The following is a 22,192-nucleotide window of genomic DNA, read 5'->3' on the forward strand; positions in this document are numbered from 1 at the left end:
AAAATCAGACTTCAGACAGTTTGTTAGGACGCAGGCGTTTACACGGCAACGACTTCGATGGAAAACACCAAATTTTAATGTTTTGGGTGCCGAGTCACTGACGACGCAACTATTTCGAAAACCATTCCCAAGGTGGGACTTTTTGAAAATGCATTTTTGGTCATGCATACCAAGGCCGGAGTGTGTGTGTGTGTGTGTGTGTGTGTGGTTTCATTACAAAGACAAACAGCACCTACATGATACCTATATTGTTTTCAGTGTTTGTTGTTGCCTTAGAAACAAACATCCTTTTCAGGACGTTGTAGATTTCAGAACTTCGCCTCTGAAAAACATCTGTGGAATTCTGACCCACATTTCTTTAGAATCTCCAACCTGAAGGAGGCGGAGCTTTGAAAACGTCAACCGCCCAGAATTTAACCTCGATGTTTCTTTTCGATTTGATATTTTCATGAAAACTTTCCATGACTGGTACAAAAAAATGACTAAAAAGCACAATTATAATGTTCTAATGGTCATAAAAAATTAAGTACTTTTTTTAAATTATTAATTATTAACCACTCGTATCCCATAAACTGTGACATAATTCATAGTTATTTTCTTTGTTTCCTTTCAAGCACAAGTCTTTATTAACATACATCATAATGCTGGATTTCTTATGAGCCAGAATTATAGCCATGAAGTAAGAAATAGTTAAATGATTTTCTTTCTTTCTTCAGAAGAATTATTCATGTTATGAATCAAAATGTTGCAATAAATATTCAAGAAGTTTAACATACTCCTTTCTGAGCATGCTACACTTCCATTGCGTTCATTATATTGTTTTAATTTATCTTTGCAATGAAATTATTGGTTCATAATTTTTTAATTCGAAATGAATGTTACTGTTTTGTACATTTAAAGGAAGTCTTTTAATATATGCGTTGTGTACAGTAGCCACAATAACATTATTATTGTTGTTGTTGTTGTTAAAAATGTACCATAAAGTAGGAACAAAAACAAATAATTTGTATTGAGTCAAGTGTTCGGGTTTTATTATTCTGCTCTCTGTCACACTCACACACGCGCGTGAGTGTCTCTCTCGCTCTCTCTCTCTCTCTCTCTCGCTCTCTCTCTCTCTCTCTCTCTCTCTGCAGGTCCACAGCGCCTCCTCTGCTCTGTGGAGGCTGCCGGTACTGCACCCCCCCCCTCCTCCTCCTCCCTCTCTCTCTCTCTCTCTCTCTCTCTCTCTCTGTTCGGTCTTGGACGCGACGGACCCGCCGACCATTTAATTTCGGCATCAAACCCTCCGACATCTTGGCTCTTTTAGGGGAGAAAAAAAAAACACAAAACTCCCCGGAATTGCGCACCGACCGCCGGATCGCGGAGCTTCCCTGCGGGACTGTCTGCACCGGGTGAGTAAAAGAGGAGAAGGATCCACGGAGAGATGCGGCTTTACGCACATTCCTGCAGCTTTACGCGCTTTGTTGCTTCTGTGCAGAGCATCATGGCAGAGCATTTGTCCCAGAGCGAGCTGGACTACCCATTCAAACTTCTGGAGTATTTCAACGGCTTCAGGGTGTCAAAGGTGAGCTTTCACTCCTCACAGCAGGGGGTCCTGCACGAGGTCAGTTTGCAGCAAACACTCATTGGAAGTTGTCGATATCATGACATCGGAGTGAGACGGTTGGAGCCCAATCCTCGGGAGGACATGCAGATGTTTCCTCCAGCTCAGAGGTGTGATGCAGGCCTGTGTGGCTCCCGGCAGGTGATCTTCTCGGCCTGTGAGCTGGGAGTGTTTGACCTCCTGCTGAGCGCCCAGGAGCCCCTGAGCGCCAAACACGTGGCCCGGGAGCTGAGCTCCAGCGAGGACGGGATGGAGCGGCTGCTGGACGCGCTGGTGGGCATCGAGATCCTGGAGGTGGAGCAGAGGGACGGCACAGGTGGGGAACCCCTTCCAGTTCTGTCCCTTCATCCCACAGAACACGGTTTCTGTGGTTTAAGGTCACTTCTGAATCGTCTCCCATCAGCGTTGGATCCGACAGTCAGACATGTTGTGCTCCGCAGCGTTGTACAGCAGCAGCGACGTGGCCAGCCTCTACCTGGCCAAGGGTAGCGCCAAGTCGCTCCACGACATGATCGTCTACCAGTCGCAGACCATCTACCCGCTGTGGAACAACATGGCGGACGCCGTCAGGTCAGTGGCTTCGCTGTGTGAATGAGGAGACGCGAGAGGAAGGAGTTTTAACCTCCGAGACTGTTGCAGGGAAGGAAAGAACCAGAATGAGAAGACGTTCGGGCTGCCGGCGGAGGAAGTGTTCCAGGCCGTGTACAGGTTGGTCTTCAACTTGTTCACTTCTCATGTTGGCTTCAGTCAGCTGAATCTAAAGGGGGCTATAGAGCGGTGCAGAAGATGAAGGGATGAAGGGTGGGTTGTGTGATCCTGACAGGTCGGAAGAGGAGATGTTGAAGTTCATGGGTTTGATGAACTCGTCCTGGGTTCTGGACGGACCCGACATCGTGACGGCGTTCAACCTCTCGGGCTTCCAGAGGATCGTCGACCTGGGAGGTGACGTCACTTCTGATTTAATCCTCTCAGCTCCTCCTAGGTGTTTCCTCTAAAGAGTCGTGTGCAGCTGAAGTGAAGGATGGGCTTCACTTTATCTCACTGACTCAAGTAAAAGCTTTTAAAATAGTTTCAAACGCACTATTTTCTCTGTCTTTTCCAAATGAAGTACATATTTAAAAAAAACGTTTTTTTAAATTCAACTTCAACACTCCATTTCCAACCTGCAGTCTGTCTTTTACTTTCTTACTTTCTGATGACTGAAGCGTCTCCTGGTCTCCAGCGTGTCACAATAAGTAGCTCCTAGCAGAAAGTGAGCACGCACACGCGTGTTGATTAACGTGTTTGTTGTGTGTGAACAACTCCCAGGATGCACCGGGGCTCTGGCCCGCGAGATGGCCAAGGCGTACCCGTCGTCCTCCGTCGTGGTGTTCGACCTCCCGCAGGTGGTGGAGACGGCGCGGAGACATTTCGCCCAGGAGGACGATAGCGTTGAGTTTCAAGCGGGTGAGACGCGTTGGGGAAACGGTGGAAGTCGACTTCCTCTCATGCAGTATTTATTGCTCACCAGGCAGAAGTCGATGCATGTTGTGTATCACTGTACAGGCGACTTCTTCACTGGTGAAATCCCTGCGGCTGACTTGTTCGTTCTGGCGCGAATCATCCATGACTGGTCGGAGGACAAGTGTGAGATGCTGCTGAAGAAAATCCACGACGCCTGCAGACCAGGTGAGTTCAGGAGGAGGAGTCGTTCCACTTCCTGGAACAGGCTTCAAGAAACACAGCATGTATATATGTGTGAATGTACGTACGTATGTATGTACGTATGTATGTATGTATGTATGCATGCATGCATGTATGTATGTATGTATGTATGTATGTATGTATGTACGTATGCATGCATGCATGCATGTATGTACGTATGCATGCATGTATGTATGTACGTATGTATGTATGTATGTATGTATGTATGTATGTATGTATGTATGTATGTATGTATGTATGTACGTATGCATGTATGTATGTATGTATGTATGCATGCATGCATGTATGTACGTATGCATGCATGCATGTATGTATGTATGTATGTATGTATGTATGTATGTATGCACACATGTATGTACGTATATATCTATGTACGTATGCATGCATGCATGTATGCATGTATGTACGTATGCATGCATGCATGTATGTATGTATGTATGTATGTACGTATGCATGCATGCATGCATGTATGTACGTATGCATGCATGTATGTATGTACGTATGTATGTATGTATGTATGTATGTATGTATGTATGTATGTATGTATGTATGTATGTATGTATGTATGTATGTATGTATGTACGTATGCATGTATGTATGTATGTACGTATGCATGCATGCATGTATGTACGTATGCATGCATGCATGTATGTATGTATGTATGTATGTATGTATGTATGTATGTATGTATGTATGTATGTATGTATGCACACATGTATGTACGTATATATCTATGTACGTATGCATGCATGCATGTATGCATGTATGTACGTATGCATGCATGCATGTATGTATGTATGTATGTATGTATGTATGCACGTATATATCTATGTACGTATGCATGCATGCATGAATGTATGCATATCGGTATGTATGCATGCATGTATGTATGTATGCATGTATGTATGCACACATGTATGTACGTATGCATGTACGTATGCACGTACGTATATGTTTGTACATATATATGTACGTACATATGTATGTATGCATGCATGTACGTATATATGTATGTATGTATGCACACATGCACATACATACATATATACGTACATACGTACGTATGTATGTATGTGGATGGCTGGATTGATGTTATCAGCTTTTTGCAAAAACTACTCACCTGAGTTACAATAACAGTGAATCGTTTCTAAATAAATCCCTAAAACTGCAAAAAAAAAAAGTCCTGTACAAAGCAGATAAGAGAGGTACCTCATGAAGATCAAAGATCACCGTCTGTTGCCATGGAGACCCTCCCTGCTCAGCGTGTCACACAGCGATGTCGCTACCTGACCTGCCTGGTTAGCGTCACTATGCGCTCACGGCTATCATGCTGGTGATGCTAACTCGGTTCCGCGATCAATTGTGGCGTTGGCGACGGTCTGCACTCTACCGAGCGTAGCTCTAGTCAAACGGCTACGCTCTCAGATTCAAGTCTTCACAGTTTTTCCTGGAGACATGAGGAGCAGAAATGAAGGAGTTTCTTGAGTAAATGTGTTTTTCTGGACGGAGACGGAACACGAGAGCAGCAAGCCAGGATTAGTGCAGATTAAAGTGACGTTTGATGGATTTACTGCTTTTTGACTCATCAGGAGAAGAAAATGTGTTAATGACTATTAAATAGATGGGATTAATTGTGTGATTAATAGAGGCAGTGCTTTTAAAGCTCTTCATACTGCAGTTTTCCTGCTCATTCTTAGATAGAAGGTACTTTTCTTCCAGCCAAGCCTAAAGGATCCATTTATTTTGCTTTAATTCTTATTAATTTCACAGATAACTCCAGTTAAAACTCTATTTCAGTAGAGTTGTACATGTCTTGCAGCACGCTGTAGTCTGAGCTGATTCCAGACTCCTTTCAAAAGTAAATGCAGTAGATTCTTTTTAAACACTGAAGTTCAAATGCACACTTTTAGTCACTCCTGATATTCCTAGAAAAACTGCGAACACTGAAATATTTGAGTTTGTAAAAAAACTCCCAGAATGCAACGGCGACAGGAGGAGTCTTCTGGACATTTCACTGGATTTCATTGAAATTGGCTTTATGTCGAGACTGCAGTCATTTTCAACAGTAATTGTTTAATTTTGCAAAAAATAAAATAAAAAATTTACATTTTCATCACGTATGCTCTGCGTCACAATAAAGAAAAAGTTAAAATTCAAAGGTTACCATGGCACTCTTTTTACCCAGGTGAAATTGAGCTGATTGTGACCCCTGGATGTGTTTGACCCTCCCGACTTAACACACTGTAGTCAAACACGTCGGTGAACGTTGAGGCTGGTGTGTGCTCCTCAGGCGGCGGCGTCCTGCTGGTGGAGGCCATGTTGCTGGAGAACCGGCGGGGGCCCGTCACGGCCCAGATCTTCTCCCTCAACATGCTGGTGCAGACGGAGGGCCGCGAGCGCCCCCCCTCCGAGTACACGCGCCTGCTGGAGAGGAGCGGCTTCGGCCAGGTGCAGCTCTGCCGCTCCGGGAAGTCGTACGACGCCATCCTGGCGCTCAGATGAGCTGCGGGAGGAAAACTGGAATCAGGTTCGACCGTGAAGCCACGCTGTCAAGTTCTTGCCAGCGTCTGGAGCTGCAGGATTCATTTATATTGCTTAGATAGGGTCACATTTTTAATTTAAAACCCTCATGGCAACCAGGAATATAATAATCAGCAATTTGTTACCACCGTTTCAACGTAATGACTTTCCAATAATCGAATAAAACAAAAACAGATACAAACAAAACTGAGAGTGCTGCAACAAAGTACTTTATTTTCAAGAAATCCCACCTTCATTTTACATTAATAGGTTGTTATACGACGCCCGTCCCGAGGCGTCGTCGCCACGGCGACTGCAGGAAAACTTTCAATCTGCTGAAATAGAAAACTGCAGCATTATTCAGTGTTTATCTTTAAACTGTGGGAAGATATCAAACTGAGATGCTGTTTACGCAACGTTTTCAAGTGAAAACGCAAAAGTTTCATTGAAAGCGGCTCCCAGGTGAAACTTTTTGAAAACGCTCCATGGAAATGGGAGAAACGCTCAGGCCGTGCAGATGGCAGACCTCTGCACATGCTCAGTAGAGACAATCAGAACATTTCCTCCATCGTGTCGTGACTCCCAGTCCATGTTCTTCTGGACTTGGTACTTTTATTTTGACAGTCACTGTAATGACAATCCAACTTGGTACTTTTATTTTGACCGTCACTGTAATAACAATCCAACTTGGTACTTTTATTTTGACCGTCACTGTAGTAACAATTCAACTTGGTACTTTTATTTTGACAGTCACCATAATAAGAATCCAACTTGGTACTTTTATTTTGACAGTCATCGGTCTGAGAATGTCTGTTTTCTACAATTGTTAATGTTTAGAGCTCATTGTTTTCTTCTGCGTGTGTGTGTGTGTATGTGTGTGTGTGTGTGTGTGTGTGTGTGTGTGTGTGTGTGGTTTCATTACAAAAAAAGAACAACAGTGCCAACTGATGGCTAGGCATGCTAACTACATAATTTTCAGCGTTTCTCCCATTGCTTTGTAAACGGACGTCGTTTGTGAACGGGAAACTTTTGTTAAATGAAAATGCAAAAACTATGCACTTTCACTTGTTGTCATGGAAACAGGACCTACAAACTTAACCTCAGTAAAAATACAAACTTTTAAACTGGAACCTGTGATTAATTGTGTAATTGTGTAAATGTGCTTTCTGACTGAACTTCCTCAATGAACCTTATTTCTTATTTTACTGATTTCACTTGAAACGTCTGTATGTGAGAGTAATGTGGCTGTGTGCATTTATCTACAGTTTATTTGTGCTTATGGCATTCATTTTTTTTAATGCTCGTAAACTTTTTTTTTTTTTTTAATCATCTCAGCTGTGACAATCTGCCGATAAGTTCACATGTTGTTGAAATGAGCATTGAAGAACCTGGAGTTTCTGTTTTAAATGTGCATGTGAGTCAGTGATGAGATATGATTAAAAAAAAAAACACAGAAACATGAGAAAACTGTATTTTCTGGATCAGCTGGTGAAACTGTTAGATTGTTTATCTTCTTCTCTTCCCTTCACACATATTTATTTTCTTTAAAAGTGTATTCATGTCTGAAATCCTGTTCCTAATATATATATATATATATATATATATATATATATATATATATATATATATATATATATATATATTAGGAATTTATGCATGTCTTTTCAGTTTCCGGGTGTTCGAGGAGTATTTTTAGATAATAAACTATTAAGACAACATTTTGGTTCTTAGCCTACTTCTGCCTTTGTATGTTTTTATATTATTGTACAAGTTTATTTTTATGAAATATTTTCTCTTTTTTTCATTCAAACTTAAATCTTGTACAATAAAAACAGTTTTACGTCACTCTGTCTCTGTGTGTGTGTAATAAAATGCACTAAACTTTATATTTAATATTGTATGGCAGCAACAGGAAGTCTTGATGCAAATTTTTTTGTTTTACTTTAAAAACATCAAATAGCTTCAACTCTGAGCTGGAACAAGGTGATCCAGGTGACAAATTACAACAAGCCGGCAAAAACATGACGAACAGGTCTTGAATTGTCTATTTTGGTGAACATCACGAGTCTTATTGTCCATTTTCCATTTATCTTGTGATCGTGTTTTCTTATGAATATTTTCTGCATATTTCTGATTGTTTTGTGTATTTTTGTTGCCATTTCTTTCATTTGATGTTCTATAGATCCTTTATAAACATTTATTTCAAATTCTTATAATTATAATTTGTTTATTTTTTAAATTACTTTGTAATTTTTCATTTCTCTTTGTGTTCATTTGTCTTTTTTTATTTTAATTTCTTTCTTGTTGTTTTGTTTCTATTTTGAAAATGCAAACTACTTTTGCATTTTCATTCATTATTAGTTGTAGTTATTTTCTATTTTTTGTGCTTTTCCATCTTCAGTAGAAAAAAAGTTGTTTTTGTGGCTTTATAGTAGTTTTTGCATCTTTCCTACCTCCAAAATCTGATTGTAAAAAGTGTTTTTTTAATCTAAATAAAATACATTCTTTTGAGAGAAAGTAACTATGAATACATTTGGTAATTCTTCTTCTTATTTTATGTTGACAGCATGACTGTGAAGCATACATAAAAGTGATATAAACTGTGGATTAATAACAGTTTTTACTGCTAAACACATTTTCCATCAGAACATATATACATTTTTCTAAACAGAACCACACATTTAAATAAGCTCCCAGGTTTGTGTCTTTTGGGATTATTTTGTGGTGTTTTACGGACATTATGTAATCTTTTTGGTCAGTTTCCATCTTTCTCTGGTCGTTTACATTTTTTGTAACCATAATTTCAGTATTTTTATGTTATTTTGATGTGCTCGGTTGAGATTTACTGCGTGTTTGTGATGTTTAATGCATCATTTTTGCCTCGTTACATGTTCGTTTTATGCCTTTAATCGATGTTTTCTGGCTGTCTTTCCACGTGTTTCTGTGCCTGTTTCCAGTGCTTGGTGAACGTCGGGTGTCTTCTTGCTGTTATTTGAGTCGCGTGAGGCCCTCTGCCCCTCCAGGCCCCTGAGCTGCCCTCCGTGTGCCTGTTCAGAAAAGGAAACATGCCTGGTGTGTGGTGCTTTGACGCACGGGGGGATAATTAATAATTTCCAAGTGAGGTTTTCCCTTTTAACAGATAAACACGTGCACTTTCTAAAAAAAAAAGAAAAAAAGGAGCTTGGGTTCAGTTTGCTGTGTAACACACTCAGGAGAGTTACCTTCACTTTATTGTGTTTGTGGATAATAAATCTGCAGCAGAGTTGGTCCTGCAACTCTGGAAACTTTCTGTTCTTTCCACTCATCTGTGTTATTAACAATAATATTGTGAGACTCTCTGCTGCCAAAAAATGAGCTTGTGTTGATTGTAGTCCGTTGAAGCGTCACAAGTAGCATTGGAATGGGAAAGGGAGGAGCCGGAGGTGGAGAATATGCAGAAAAAAGATAAGGAAAAGTAAAAAGCATATGAACAGGAAGAAGAACGAGGTGCGGAAGAAAAGGAAAAGTGTAAAAGGTGAGAAGAATCAGTTGGGAAAACAAGGAAGCAAAGGACGAGTAGAAGGAGAGTAAAGGGGGTCAAATGAAGTAATAGAGGAAAAATATATTTATTGCTCTTTGCTCAGCAGATCAATGTGGAATTTATCTGTTACTGAAGAGTCTGGAAACTGTCAAAACATCTAAAAGTATTTACAAAAGTACAAAAATAAATAGAAGGAGCAAACAAAAGCAGTGGACATATATTATATATATTCACTTTACAATATAGCCTGAAATCTGAAAAACTGATCAACTTGATCATCAGTGGAACAACAAATATAGTGTCCCAACCACTTAAATACTTTCTGAGTTTCTTTCTGGCAAGTAAATTAATTGTGATTAAATCAACTTGGGAAACACATCCCTGTAATCTGATTACTTTCTATCTACGGTATGAATTGAAGCTACCTGGATAAAGGTTTAAAAGTCTTGCATTGACAGTGTTGCATATTTATTCATGGGGAAGAAAGGAGGAAATAATAGAACAAAAGAGGAGAAAAATAGAAGAAACAAAAACTAATGAATGTTTTTTTCCCCCTTTAAAATAATTGTTTTCAATCTTTTAAACCGGATTTTCAAACTTCCTGACTTAATGTCAAAACTTTAATGGACTTTGTCCGTTTTATTATTTTGTTTCCTGCACAATTAATTCTGAAAAACAAGCACATTATCTGTAATAACTAAAGCATTATGAGCAGTAATTATGTTTTTTTAAATGAACGATGTCAGTTTGAGCTCCATGGGCACGCGCACTGTGCGCGCTCCGGCTGACAGCAGACCACTGCACGCGCAACCTCACTGTTCGCGTCGGTTTGGAATGGGAGGTAGCGCCCTGCCGCCCTCCAGCGGCCGACCCGCGGAGCTGCGTGCCCGGGCACGGCCCCCTCCTCCCGGCCGTCGCCTCCTCCTCCACCGCTCGGTGTGTTTGTGTATGTGGAATGCGGGTCAAGCGGAACTCACGGCAGAAACTGCGCTTCGCAACAAACTCAAACAAGCGGCTCGCCTCTGCCTGACGCGCTCCTGTACGTACCGTCCACTTTCTCCGCGGCCCTCCGCAGCTCGAGCCGGGTTCCAGAAGGTTCTCGACGGGATATTTGAGCGAGTTTGTGTGTTTGCAGTATGGTCGCACCAGCGGTCCGCTAGGAGAACGCGACATCGTCATTTAAAATGGCGCCAAAGATTAACCTCCGCCAGTGGAGCGCTGGTCACTGTACCACCCCGTGCCCCGCTGGTTAGCCGCACCGCTGCCTGAACTGCCCTCTGTCATTAAATTATACTTTAATTCACGACTCCGAGTTGTTTTTAGGGAGTTTGTTTGGATCAATAATTGACCCCTCACCTTTGACAGTTAGCTCGGCTGTGACTGAGGCGTGTATCGAGGGGCTACGTTAGCAACGGTGGCTAATGCTAAACAAACCCCATGAAAGTGGACGAGTGGCCGGTGCTAACGAGCTAGCCGCTGCTGTCAACTGCTAACGTCAGCTAAATTTAACTGGCCTTAATATTACTCAGAGCAAACATTTTTGGTACAAGTCGGTTTATGGTGACTCGATTTTGTTCAACGATGCGATTCATATCGGTCGATTTATCCTTACGTTTTATGTACCATAAACGATTGTTATTATAAACAACATTTACGGTGCGGAAGTTGGACTCGGTTTGGGAGCTCTCTCTTTAAAGGTAAATTTGAATGATTCTTAGTTTTAGTCTGCACTTGAGAATTTCTGTGAAGCATTTTACGCTGTTGAGCAAAGAGTATTAACAGATTGTTTTAGGCTGTTGTTTGTCTTTTTTTTATATAGTTTTATTTAAGGTTTAACAGTAAGTTGCAGATAATATTGCATATATATTATTGGCTGCAGTTTTTTGTTTTATGTCTCTAATCGGCGTGGAATATGTTATAAAGAATCTTTCCATTTAAATGCTTAGCACATCTGACCAATTCCACTTAAAGTTCTCAATTATGGCCTGATTGTAATCACAAAAGTGATGTGCCAATCACATTTAGCTATTCTTTCGTAAATGTGTTTAGTTAGTTAGAAATATATATTGAAACATTATTTGAGCTGTCATAACTACATTAGATCACGTCGAGGTTGAGTTACTCTGCTTAAACCTTTTAATTTAATGAGTTTTGAAGTTTTCCCTTAAACTATGAACTGACAGTACGAACCGGAGGCTAACTTCAGGGGGTGTGGGTGGGCCCGCGTGTTGCATAACGGACTGAGGTTAGCATTGAGGCTAACCGCTGCTAGCGCCAACCTGCAACCTAATTAAAAGAAATGCATTCCTGTGAGGTGTGCTGACAAGCTGCACCCACGTCGCTTAAACCCAGCGGCCTTGCCTGCTGGAATAACACTCGAGCAGCGTTGTTTTGGTGCGGCTGGCCGCCACCTTGCGCCGGATTGAGGGGCGGCACACACAAACCGGGCTAGCACGCTGTTAGCCTAGCCTGCTGAAGTTCGTGTTCGCACGTTTCCATGCAAATGGGAGTTTTTCCACCTGCTGTGAGTGCAAACTGGAGTTTTTCCCCACCCGATATGAGTTGTGTTGAGTCGGTGCTGGAGTCTTTCCGCTGCACGGTGCTGCTTCCAGGTGTTGTTTTCAGTGTGGGAACTTGTTGTTTTGAAGGCTGGTTTCAGTGCATGTGTTCACATTGGTGCAGATTGCAGCAGAGCCGCTGTGCTGTCACAAGGTTCGCAGCCGGTGCAATAGTAACACGGTCTAACTGACTGGAAATTGTGTTTTCTTTGCCGTTTTTATCCGGATTAATTCCTGTGTTGTTTCAAATGTACTGGTTTGGTTTGTTTTGAAATGAATTGAACATATAAGATGCGCATTTGTTACCTAAATCAACTGTTTACACGTTCAACAACAAACCCTTAACATATATGAGATGACGACATGAGCGTCTTTATATTGTTTTTAGAATTTATTTTGATAGCAGTGTACTTGTGTATAATAGGGACGAACTGACGTTTTAACGCAACTTTCCTCCATCATATCAGTTTTCTGAGTCAAACTTTTGTCTCCCTCCCATCAGATCTGACAGCTGTTTGTCTCAGCCTCACCAGTATTGTGTGTTTTCTGTGAAGTGCGGAGCTGGAAACACAGGCGACATGAAGAGGAGCAGGCACACCAGCAGCAGCGAGGACTCGGACAATGGAAGTAAGCAAAATATCTGTGCTGACTCATACATCACCGGCTCCAAATATAGAGCCGAGCGATCCGGCTCAATCCTGCCGGAGAAAGTGCCAGGCAGGACTCTTTAAGTTCAGCGAAGCACATAAAGACCGTGTGATCTGCCTGGCAGTTTGTTCTTGCTTCAACATATCTCCAGGAAGGAAAACGAGAAAGTCGAGCGTCAGGTGATGAAAGATAAAGAAAAGGAGAAAGACAGGCTACAGTTTGAGAGACAGGGGACAGAGTGGGACCTTTAAAGACGGCCAGGCAGGTCAGACACTCTAATCAGGACTCTCAACAATTTCAACAGCAGGGTGTGGTTGTTTGTTTTACACTGTATAAACTCTCAGAGAGTTCAACCACACTATTCAAAAGGAAGAAAACACGATAAACTTCTCCCGAATACCACTGTCATTGTGTTTATGAAATTGACATGGTATTTAGTATTAAAATACATCAGTTATTCTCATTTTAAAAGACCTTGTAAGGCGAGTAAAAATATTTATGGTCATGTTTGACCTCCAGGAGTCTATTTTCCTCCTTCTAGTTTCCAGCTTTGCAAGTTATTTTAGTATTTTATTTTGTTAAAGGAAATATCTTGTGACATTCAAATTTAAATTTTACTGATATAACAATTTGAAGCTTAAAACATTTATTACATGATATTAAAACAGTCTATTAGCTCTTTTTACATTTATTGTTTCTTCATGTGCTATATATAAATTATATACTGGACATGATTTTAAAAGATGTTTCTTTGCTTTTGCCATCAGTAATTTAACAAAAAAATTCAAATAAGTTGCATTTTACGAAACTGAAAGTATCAGATGAAGTTTTTGTGCATCATAATGAAGCTTTCTCAGTTTCTCCCTGCAGAGGGGAACTCCAGTCATTTTGTAAAGATGTTTTTCATGAGCAAAACCTTTCAGACAAATTCAACACCTGAAAGATCCTAGAGAAACTCTCTTAAATCTAACTCGAGCTGCACCGATATCTCCTGCTGCTCTTTAATCATGTGTTCACTGATTATTAGTTTGGAGTCTTGATAAAAGGTTCATTCCTTTAGCAGCACTCGCCGATATAAGAAAAACCACAGACAGTGCAACATTTATAGCTTCACAATCTGAGTTGAGTAAAAGGTTCTGAAATCCACATTATGGACAGTTTTTAGTACATCTGTCTAACAGCTTTATATCTGCCATTCACACATACAACAACAGGAAAATGATCAGTTCAGATAAGATTAAAGGGAAAACCAAAGTAAAATAGTAAAGCTATGTAATTGTAATTGCAAGAAAGTAGCCTAAATGACTTTTAGGAGATTGTAACTGGATGACAGGGCTCCATTTAATTCCCATATAAGAGCTGAAAAAACTTCTTGATTCATTTCTGTGACTGAAATGTTGTTTATTCTAGTGTGTGTGTGTGTGTGTGTGTGTGTGTGTGTGTGTGTGTGTGTGTGTGTGTGTGTGTGTGTGTGTGTGTGTGTGTGTGTGTGTGTGTGTGTGTGTGTGTGAGAACTGAAAGCCTCCAAAAAGGCTCATCAGGGTGAAAAGATGTATACGAAATGTCTTCACCTCTTAACAGTTTGTCCCATTTCTTCTCCTGCAGGTAATTCAACCTGCTGGTCACAACAGTCGTCCCACCCGAGGAGGGGGACGGGGCAGAAACCCTCCGAGGTACGCTCCACCTCACACTCTGTGTGTGTGTGTGTGTGTGTGTGTGTGTGTGTGTGTGTGTGTGTGTGTGTGTGCGTGCTATCGGTGACCGACATGAGCCTGAGACCCTCAGTTGGAAACTCTCCCTGTTATCTGCTCTCCAGTCTGGACTTGGTCCTCACAGGCCACTGTAGCCCCGCCCCCTGAGCTCTGAGCCAATCAAATCAAAGCAAAACAAAGACTCGTGCTGAAGGCGTGCGCTGACTGGCTGCGGCTCCTCGGCTGTTTGTGCACAGCGTGTTCGGTTGTTTTATGACCCGTGTCAGCTGATAGAACATCAGGATGGAAAAACCCATCAGTTATTAATGCAGACTTAAATCTGCAGCTTTTAAAGCAGCTTTATGGCAACTTGTACCGTGGATTTTGTTGAAATGGTGGCACAGAGTTTATAGTGAAGACATAATGTGGCTGTATTCAGGTGTTTTTCATGAAATATCACGTGTCATTGTTGTGAATCAGTGACTGAAGTGTGGGGCTGCAGTGTCGTGACGATGACAGATCATTTGGGATAAATATAAACACTGAGCTGAAGTTCATGTCTTTGTACTTTGAGATCAGTGCTTCCAGATAACAATGCTCTGTCTCTTGTCACGGACTTGCACCAGGCCTTGTGTTTTTGTCTTACTAAAGCAGTTTTACTCAGTTCTTGGTCATTCCTGGTGACTTCTGTGCTTCTGTCTTGTGAGTCGGTTTGAAATGATTTCGCTTGTCAATCACTGTACAAATGTTTTAGTTTTTTTGTGGGGTAAGCTGTGTGTTTTAACTCCTGATGGTGAACGTCTGCAGGTCTTCAGGACGGACCTGATCACAGCCATGAAAGTGCACGACTCGTACCAACTGAACCCCGAGGACTACTACGTCCTGGCCGACCCCTGGAGGCAGGAGTGGGAGAAGGGGGTCCAGGTCCCCGTCAGCCCCCAGTCCATCCCGCAGCCTGTGGCCCGGTAGGAAGACCCAGAGCGGCTCGCTTAAACACTCTGCGTTCCTGAAGGCCAATCTAGTAACGGGAGTGTTCTGTGCAGGGTGTTGGGAGAAAAGGGAAAGGAGCTCATGTTCATCAGGCCAAAGAAAATGATCCGGACCTCGGGGGCAGAGGCGCTGGGCTACGTGGACATCCGGACGCTGGCAGACGGGATGTGTCGCTACGACCTGAACGAGGAGGACGTGGCCTGGCTGCAGGTCATCAACCAGGAGTTTACAGATATGGGTGAGCCCACGATTCAGTCGCAGTCCTCTCTTGCTGAACACATGCAGCAGTTAGCATTAGCTTCAGCTCTGCTGGGGGGCCTCCTGGCTTCTCGTCCACTTTCCAGCCTTACCGCCGCTGGACGAAATCACCATGGAGCGAGTGATGGAGGAGTTTGAGTGCCGTTGCCACGACAACATGACACACGCCATGGAGACGGAGGAGGGTCTGGGCATCGAGTACGACGAGGACGTGGTGTGCGACGTGTGCCAGTCGCCCGACGGCGAGGACAACAACGAGATGGTGTTCTGCGACAAGTGCAACATCTGCGTGCACCAGGTGAGAAATCCACTGACGCTACCGTCACACATTTCAAGATTCACTGTACAACAGTTCATTCTCAGAAGATACAGCAAATGTTGTTCTTTGGGTGTCGCTGCTGAGGGTAGCCGAGTTCTCTGTTCGCTTTCTAAACTAGTTTGTGCGATAAGATTCTGCAGTGAAACTTGAAGAGGCAGGTTTTGACACTGAGACGTGACAAAGTGAACACAGAAAGGTGTAAATTCCTGCCAACAAGTTGCAGCCTGAACCCCGCGGTGACGTTTCCCTCTGGTGACATCCTTTATTTAACTTGAGGCTCCTCCAGAAAACTTCCAGTTCAATTTTAAAGAGAAATGTTTTCACTCTGCTCAACCTCTCTCTCTCTCTTTTACTTTTCTTCCCAAAAAAATCCCACCAGGCTTGTTATGGCATCCAAAAAGTCCCAAAGGGCAGCTGGCTGTGCCGGATCTGCGCCCTGGGAATCCTGCCAAAGTGCCAGTTATGTCCCAAGAAGGGCGGTGCCATGAAGCCCACCCGCAGTGGAACCAAGTGGGTCCACGTCAGCTGTGCCTTGTGGATCCCAGAGGTGAGCGCCGACACCGAGTACAGACGGCGTTCAGGCCCCGTTTAGACCACAACGTCTGTCGGTGGACGTCGGAGGGGAACTTTATGAAAACAATGTTTGTCCACATGGCAACGGCAGAAACACTGAAAATGATGCCGCTTGCATGACGCCACACTGCAATCTGGTGTCAAAATAAAACTACCAAGTTGGATTATTATTATGGTGACCGCCAAAATAGAACTACCAAGTTGGATTGTTATTATGGTGACTGTCAAAATAAGAGTACCAAGTTGGATTGTTATTATGGTGACTGTCAAAATAAGAGTACCAAGTTGGATTGTTATTATGGTGACTGTCAAAATAAGAGTACCAAGTTGGATTGTTATTATGGTGACTGTCAAAATAAGACTACCAAGTTGGATTGTTATTATGGTGACTGTCAAAATAAATCTACCAAGTTGGATTGTTATTATGGTGACCGCCAAAATAAAACTACCAAGTTGGATTGTTATTATGGTGACTGTCAAAATAAGACTACCAAGTTGGATTGTTATTATGGTGACTGTCAAAATAAAACTACCAAGTTGGATTGTTATGGTGACTGTCAAATTAAAAGCACTAGGGGCAAAACAAGACTAGCAAGTCCCTGCAGAATAGAAAGTGGGAGTCATGACACCATGGAGGAAACTTTGTTCTGATTGGCTCTACTGAGCATGTGCAGAACTACTGGTTAGCCCATAGTGCTCATGAGCAAGAGCAAGAACGCTCCTGATGGCCTCACATGATTACATCGTTTGTTTTCTGGTGCCAAAACGTTTCTTTAAACAATATTTACATCGTCGTTAACAACTTCATTCAAACAGATGAACTTTTTCTATCTGAGCTTTAAAGGCCAGTAAGTCTTGGTTCCTCCTCCCGGTGTGATACCAGGAGAATATGAAGGTTAAAAGATAAAGTACGATATGATATTGGAACAATGTTTCTCCTGTGACGTCTGGTCATGTGACCACGGTGCATCCTGCCTTCACCTGCACTGTCCTCAGACTCGTTTAGCTCAAACTCCCGTTGTGTTCCTCCACGCCGTCGTGATTGATGTGCGATGACTCGCCCGCCGCTGTCTGACGCTCCCGGTGTGTTCACTGTGGCGTGCAGGTGAGCATCGGGAACCCAGAGAAGATGGAGCCCATCACCAACGTGTCCCAGATCCCCAGCAACAGATGGGCTCTGATCTGCTGCCTGTGCAAGGAGAAGACGGGAGCGTGCATCCAGGTACAGAGACGCCGTCCGCTTCTCTGCTTGTCACGGCCAAACGACCGTGTGAAATGTAATCAGATTATTTCAGCTCAGCGATGGCGGCGGCCTTCAGGCAGAACACAGTTTGCAGTTTGTACACTTTGTTTTGAACTGTGACGACGTACCAGGCTGTCATCAGCGTTTCCTACATTTACAATGGAACTCAAAGTTCTTTCCACAATTCTAACAAACACTCAAGAATGAACAAAGAAGTAAAACCAGAAGTTTCCAAGTGAACCAAACAAGAGATAAATAACTAAACTTGACAAGCCGGGTGAGAAGGTGGCTCTTGTGTTTGCTTTTCCATTTTTTGCACGTTCTGCTGATCATCAGTGTGTAAAGAGTTTAAATGAGCTAAGACTCTTTCAGCTCCTCATCAAGTACGGCTGAATTCTGCTGAAGCTCAAATGACGTTTTCTCACAGACCTTGTGTCTCGTGCTGCTGGTTTTTCAGCTCCAAGGTGCAGTTTCCCTTTTCTTACATGTCGATTTCCCTGATCCTTCCCCCGCAGTGCTCGGCCAAGAACTGCCGGACCGCCTTCCACGTGACGTGCGGCCTCCACGCCGGGCTGGAGATGAACACCATCCTCACCGAGGACGACGAGGTCAAGTTCAAGTCGTACTGCCCCAAACACTCGGGCCTGGAGGGCGGCGAGGCCCGGGACCGAGAGTCCGGAGGGGAGGAGGAGAAGGAGAAGGAGGAGGGCTCCAGGGACGGGAAGTGCAGGAGGAGAGGTCGGGTGAGAGGGGGGGAGGACGAGGAGGAGGAGGTGGCCTCCTCCTCCTCGTCCTCCTACGTCGCCCCGCCGCTCCCGGACCGGACGGCCGAGGCGCTCAGCAGCCGCCAGCAGGAGAAACGGGTCAGCCTCCGCAAGATGAAGCTGCAGGAGATGGAGGAGGAGTTCTTCCAGTTTGTGGAGGTGAAGGAGGTGGCGGCTCACCTCAAGCTGCCCCCGGAGGTGGTGGACTTCCTGTTCCAGTACTGGAAGCTCAAACGCAAAGCCAACTTCAACCAGCCGCTGCTCACGCCCAAAAAGGACGAGGAGGAGAGCCTCGCCCGCCGCGAGCAGGAGGTGCTGCTGCGGCGCCTGCAGCTCTTCACGCACCTCCGCCAGGACCTGGAGAGGGTACGCTTCTTCTTCTTCTGCTGCTCCACACCAGGCGCTCACACACAAACACATACTGACCCGATCACAAGTGTGTGTGAACTTTTAAAACAGCACTGACTCGTGAAAAACCCACAGGGACGAGAACAATCTGATTGAAAGAATTCAGTAAAAACAAGGATTAACACGAGGTCCTGCAGGGTTTAGCTCCTCCCACTTCAGCACACCTGACTGCAATGAGGGGCTCGTTATTGGGCTTTTACACAACCTGGGTGGTGACATCATCGTTAGAGTGCTTTACAGTGACTGTTCTAATGATAAATGAAAGAATCTATATTTATCGTGTGTGTGTGTGTGTGTGTGTGTGTGTGTGTGTGTGTGTGTGTGTGTGTGTGTGTGTGTCCCCTCAGGTGAGGAATCTGACCTACATGGTGACGCGCAGGGAGAAGATGAAGCGCTCACTGTGGAGGGTCCAGGAGCAGATCTTCCAGCACCAGGTCCGCCTTGTCGACCACGAGCTGCTCAGCGGTGAGTCTGCGGCCGACGGAGGGCCGGCGCCTCCTACTGGTCAAATTGGGAACAAATCAACTTTCAGTTCTTCCTCTTTCCTTGTTTCCCTTCCTTCTTTTTACATCTATTATTATTATTATTATTGTTAATAATAACTCCCCCTCCTTGCAGGAGATCCGTCCTCCAAGGATCTGGAGCAGTTCTTCTCTCTCGGCTGGTTCTCTTCAGGTTCTTCGGGTTCTCAGACCAAACGGGGTTCAAAGCAGGAGAAGAGGAGGAGCGGCGAGAGGAGGAGTCTGTTGGAAACTCCCAGCGTGCCCCTGGAGTCCAAGGACAGCAGGAGCTCACGCCTCAAAGAGGCGGGGCCTGCGGAGGCCACGCCCACCGCCACCACCCTCCACTCCGGCGCCGGCACGGAACCGCAGGTGGACCCGGAGCCGCACAGAGCCGACGGCAGGAAGCCCCCCCGGAGGGACGCCCCGGGGGCGGAGCAGGAGGCGAGGCGGCGGCGGGAGGAGGCGGAGCAGGAGGAGCGGCGGCGGAAGAGGAGGAGCGAGCTGGTGGACCGGAGCAGCTTCAGACAGCTGGAGAAGACGGTTTCCATCCGGCTGGTCGACATCCGCAGCTCCGACTCCGACGACTACTTCATCGACGAGGGCGGGACCAGGCGGGGCCCCGCCCCCTCCAACGCCGCCGCCAACACTAAGCCGCACAGAGCCGCCGTGTCGGACGCCAAAGCGAACGGCTGGCTGCGGAGGACGCCGGCCAACGGCTCGCACGCGGCCGGCGGGCCGGCGGGGCAGCTGAAGAGCTGGGGCAAGTTCAGGATCCCCAAGAAGGGCGAGAAGCTGGTGGCCAGGGGGCCGGAGGGCGGGCAGGGGGCGGAGCCACGCAAGCCGCTGCTCCGGCCGCTCACCAACACGCCGGAGCCGTCGTCCTACCCGAGGACTCGGCTCCGCACGGGCACGGAGAACGAGGAGTTCTCCTCCGAGCCCCGGGGGGGCGACGGCGAGCTGGAGCCGTGCCTGAAGCGCTGCCACTCCCACCAGCTGAGGGGCGACGCCACGCTGGGCCGCCGCTACGGCTCCGACATCATCCGCAGGGGCGTGCTGGCGTCCTGATGGAGGAGGGGGAGGAGCCGGGCGGCGGCGGGGAGGGAGCCGCTTTAAAAGCAGAGAATAAAGTCAGAATGTCGAGGGCGGAAAGTGTTTGCACCTGGTCGTTGATTTGATTTTTCATCACGTTTCCTCGTGTGTCCGTTCGGTTTCTCTCCACGTTCTTCACTTCCTTCTTACTTTTCCTCGTTTTAAACTTAGTTTTTCCTCGTTTCTTTTCTTTTTTTCCCCCAGAAACATTAAACTCTTGACTTTTTTAATAACTGTCTCTTTAACTTCAGTTTTTCCCAAACTTTTGTCTTCGTTTCTGCTTTTTTTGACTTTTAGAAATTTTATTTGTGACCTTTAAGTTAAGTGTTTCTCTTTTTTTTTAACCAAACCTTTGGATTTCGACTTTCATTCTTTTGTCGATATTTCAGTTTGGCTTTGTTTTGATTCTCATTTTCATTTCTGTCATTTGCTTTATAAACTCAATCCTCATTCTTTTGAGTTTATTTTAATGTTTTCTTCTCTTTTAAAGTTTTAGCTCTTTTTCTCAAACTTTTGCACATTTATTATTGAATTCTTTTGATCAGATTCTCAATATTTGACTCATTTCTACATCTCTGGGTTCGTCTCACCCACCTTTTCACTTGATCCTTAAAACATTCAAATGAGTTTTTCTTGAATTGATTTTTGAACTTTAAATTGTTTTATTTTTTCTGAACATTTTCACTTTATTCTGATTTGTATTTTTGCTTCTTTCTTCTCTAAATTCAAACTCTACGTTCATTTTTGCCTCTTTTTTTTTTTTTTTTTTGATTTAACTCCCCCCTCTCTTTCTCTTGGATATTTTCGATTCTCCACATTTTGACTTTATCGGTAAACCAACTGAACCACCAGGTTGCTCTTCGCGTTGGAATCCCTGCCCGACGCTCTGAACACTCCTCCGCCTGGCCGCTCGCTCTCTCTACCTTTATTTTTCTCAATGAATCCTAAAATATAAAGCTAGTTTAAGAAACAGAGCTGATATTTATTTTTTATTTGTAACATATGTAAAACTGGGAAATATTTCACTTTATTTTGAGCTAGTTTGTACGTTTGTTGTATTTTTTTTTTTCTCAGAGTAGAAAGATGTCAAGATGCCACTTAAAAAGCTCGCTCAGATATTTACAAGCAACGAGGGAAGAGTCGTGATTGTTGCTTTGGACCATAAGCTTGCATTCTTATTTTTTATGAATAGTATTAAACTCGGCCATGAGTCGGTTGCACTTAGTTGGAGAGGCTGAAGCGGGTGATGTTTTTTTTTTTTGTCTCCTCTTGATTCGAGCTCCATCGGATGTAAACGGCTCCAAACATGAACTCTGAAGGTTTTTTGGAAGGAACTCCTTCGTCAGCACTTAAGTGTAATTGAACTGCGATCGTATCGTATCCATCATGTGCCTAACTTTGATTTGAAGCGTTTGCACTACGAGAAGACGGCACAGTGAGGTTTGAGTAGAGTTATTTTTACACTGAAAACTAAAAGTCCAGCGTTTTGTACTCTCGGCCGCTGCTGTACTACTGTCATGCAAGATGAACCTTGTTTTCTTTCTGTTGTCGTCGTCTTCAAGAGGAATAAACACTCTTAAAAGACTTAAGTCTGCGTCCGGGTCGTCTCTGTCTCAGTTCACACACGTCACAGAAATACACTCTTCTGTGTTTTATTTGCATTGATCAACAAGTAAACTATTATAAGAAACTGAAATAGTCCTTCATCTACCTCACTTTCTTAACAACCTCCATGTACATGAATCCTTCATTTCCAACTGAATCGCTGTCCTGGTTCATCACAACTGCACTGTATTTACCA

General features: G+C 44.1%; 2 protein-coding genes across 3 annotated transcripts; both read left to right on the forward strand.

The window, feature by feature from the left end:
* Positions 1 to 1,293: 1,293 nt before the first annotated feature.
* asmt2 (acetylserotonin O-methyltransferase 2) lies at positions 1,294 to 5,809 on the forward strand (the record flags this gene model as incomplete). The annotated part of the gene is made up of 9 exons (XM_080512991.1): positions 1,294 to 1,391; positions 1,478 to 1,564; positions 1,745 to 1,919; positions 2,044 to 2,173; positions 2,243 to 2,311; positions 2,427 to 2,545; positions 2,912 to 3,049; positions 3,149 to 3,271; positions 5,598 to 5,809. Exons 2-9 carry the CDS (start codon positions 1,484 to 1,486, stop codon positions 5,807 to 5,809), a joined length of 1,047 nt encoding a protein of 348 aa, XP_080369117.1. The 5' UTR covers positions 1,294 to 1,391; positions 1,478 to 1,483.
* A 4,504-nt stretch (positions 5,810 to 10,313) lies between these two features.
* Positions 10,314 to 21,980, forward strand: jade1 (jade family PHD finger 1). 2 transcript variants are annotated; one of them, XM_080513518.1, is made up of 11 exons: positions 10,314 to 10,386; positions 12,460 to 12,532; positions 14,159 to 14,226; positions 15,052 to 15,209; positions 15,288 to 15,472; positions 15,579 to 15,790; positions 16,191 to 16,358; positions 17,490 to 17,606; positions 18,143 to 18,757; positions 19,147 to 19,264; positions 19,418 to 21,980. In XM_080513518.1, exons 2-11 carry the CDS (start codon positions 12,484 to 12,486, stop codon positions 20,365 to 20,367), a joined length of 2,640 nt encoding a protein of 879 aa, XP_080369644.1. In that variant the 5' UTR covers positions 10,314 to 10,386; positions 12,460 to 12,483; the 3' UTR covers positions 20,368 to 21,980. The 2 variants fall into 2 exon arrangements, with proteins under 2 accessions (XP_080369644.1, XP_080369645.1); XM_080513519.1 differs by having other exon boundaries at positions 10,373 to 10,386; positions 12,408 to 12,532.
* The last annotated feature ends 212 nt before the right edge of the window (positions 21,981 to 22,192 follow it).

Source organism: Blennius ocellaris, assembly GCF_963422515.1.
Source record: "Blennius ocellaris genome assembly, chromosome: 17".
In the NCBI taxonomy this organism is placed as follows: Eukaryota; Metazoa; Chordata; class Actinopteri; order Blenniiformes; family Blenniidae; genus Blennius; species Blennius ocellaris.

Bases quoted from the DNA above. Each gene is read 5' to 3' on its own strand.
- jade1 (XM_080513518.1), top strand. From the start codon at position 12,484: ATGAAGAGGAGCAGGCACACCAGCAGCAGCGAGGACTCGGACAATGGA. The intron at 15,791-16,190 runs GTGAGAAATCCA...AAATCCCACCAG, and splicing joins GCAACATCTGCGTGCACCAG to GCTTGTTATGGCATCCAAAA. The intron at 19,265-19,417 runs GTGAGTCTGCGG...CCCTCCTTGCAG, and splicing joins CGACCACGAGCTGCTCAGCG to GAGATCCGTCCTCCAAGGAT.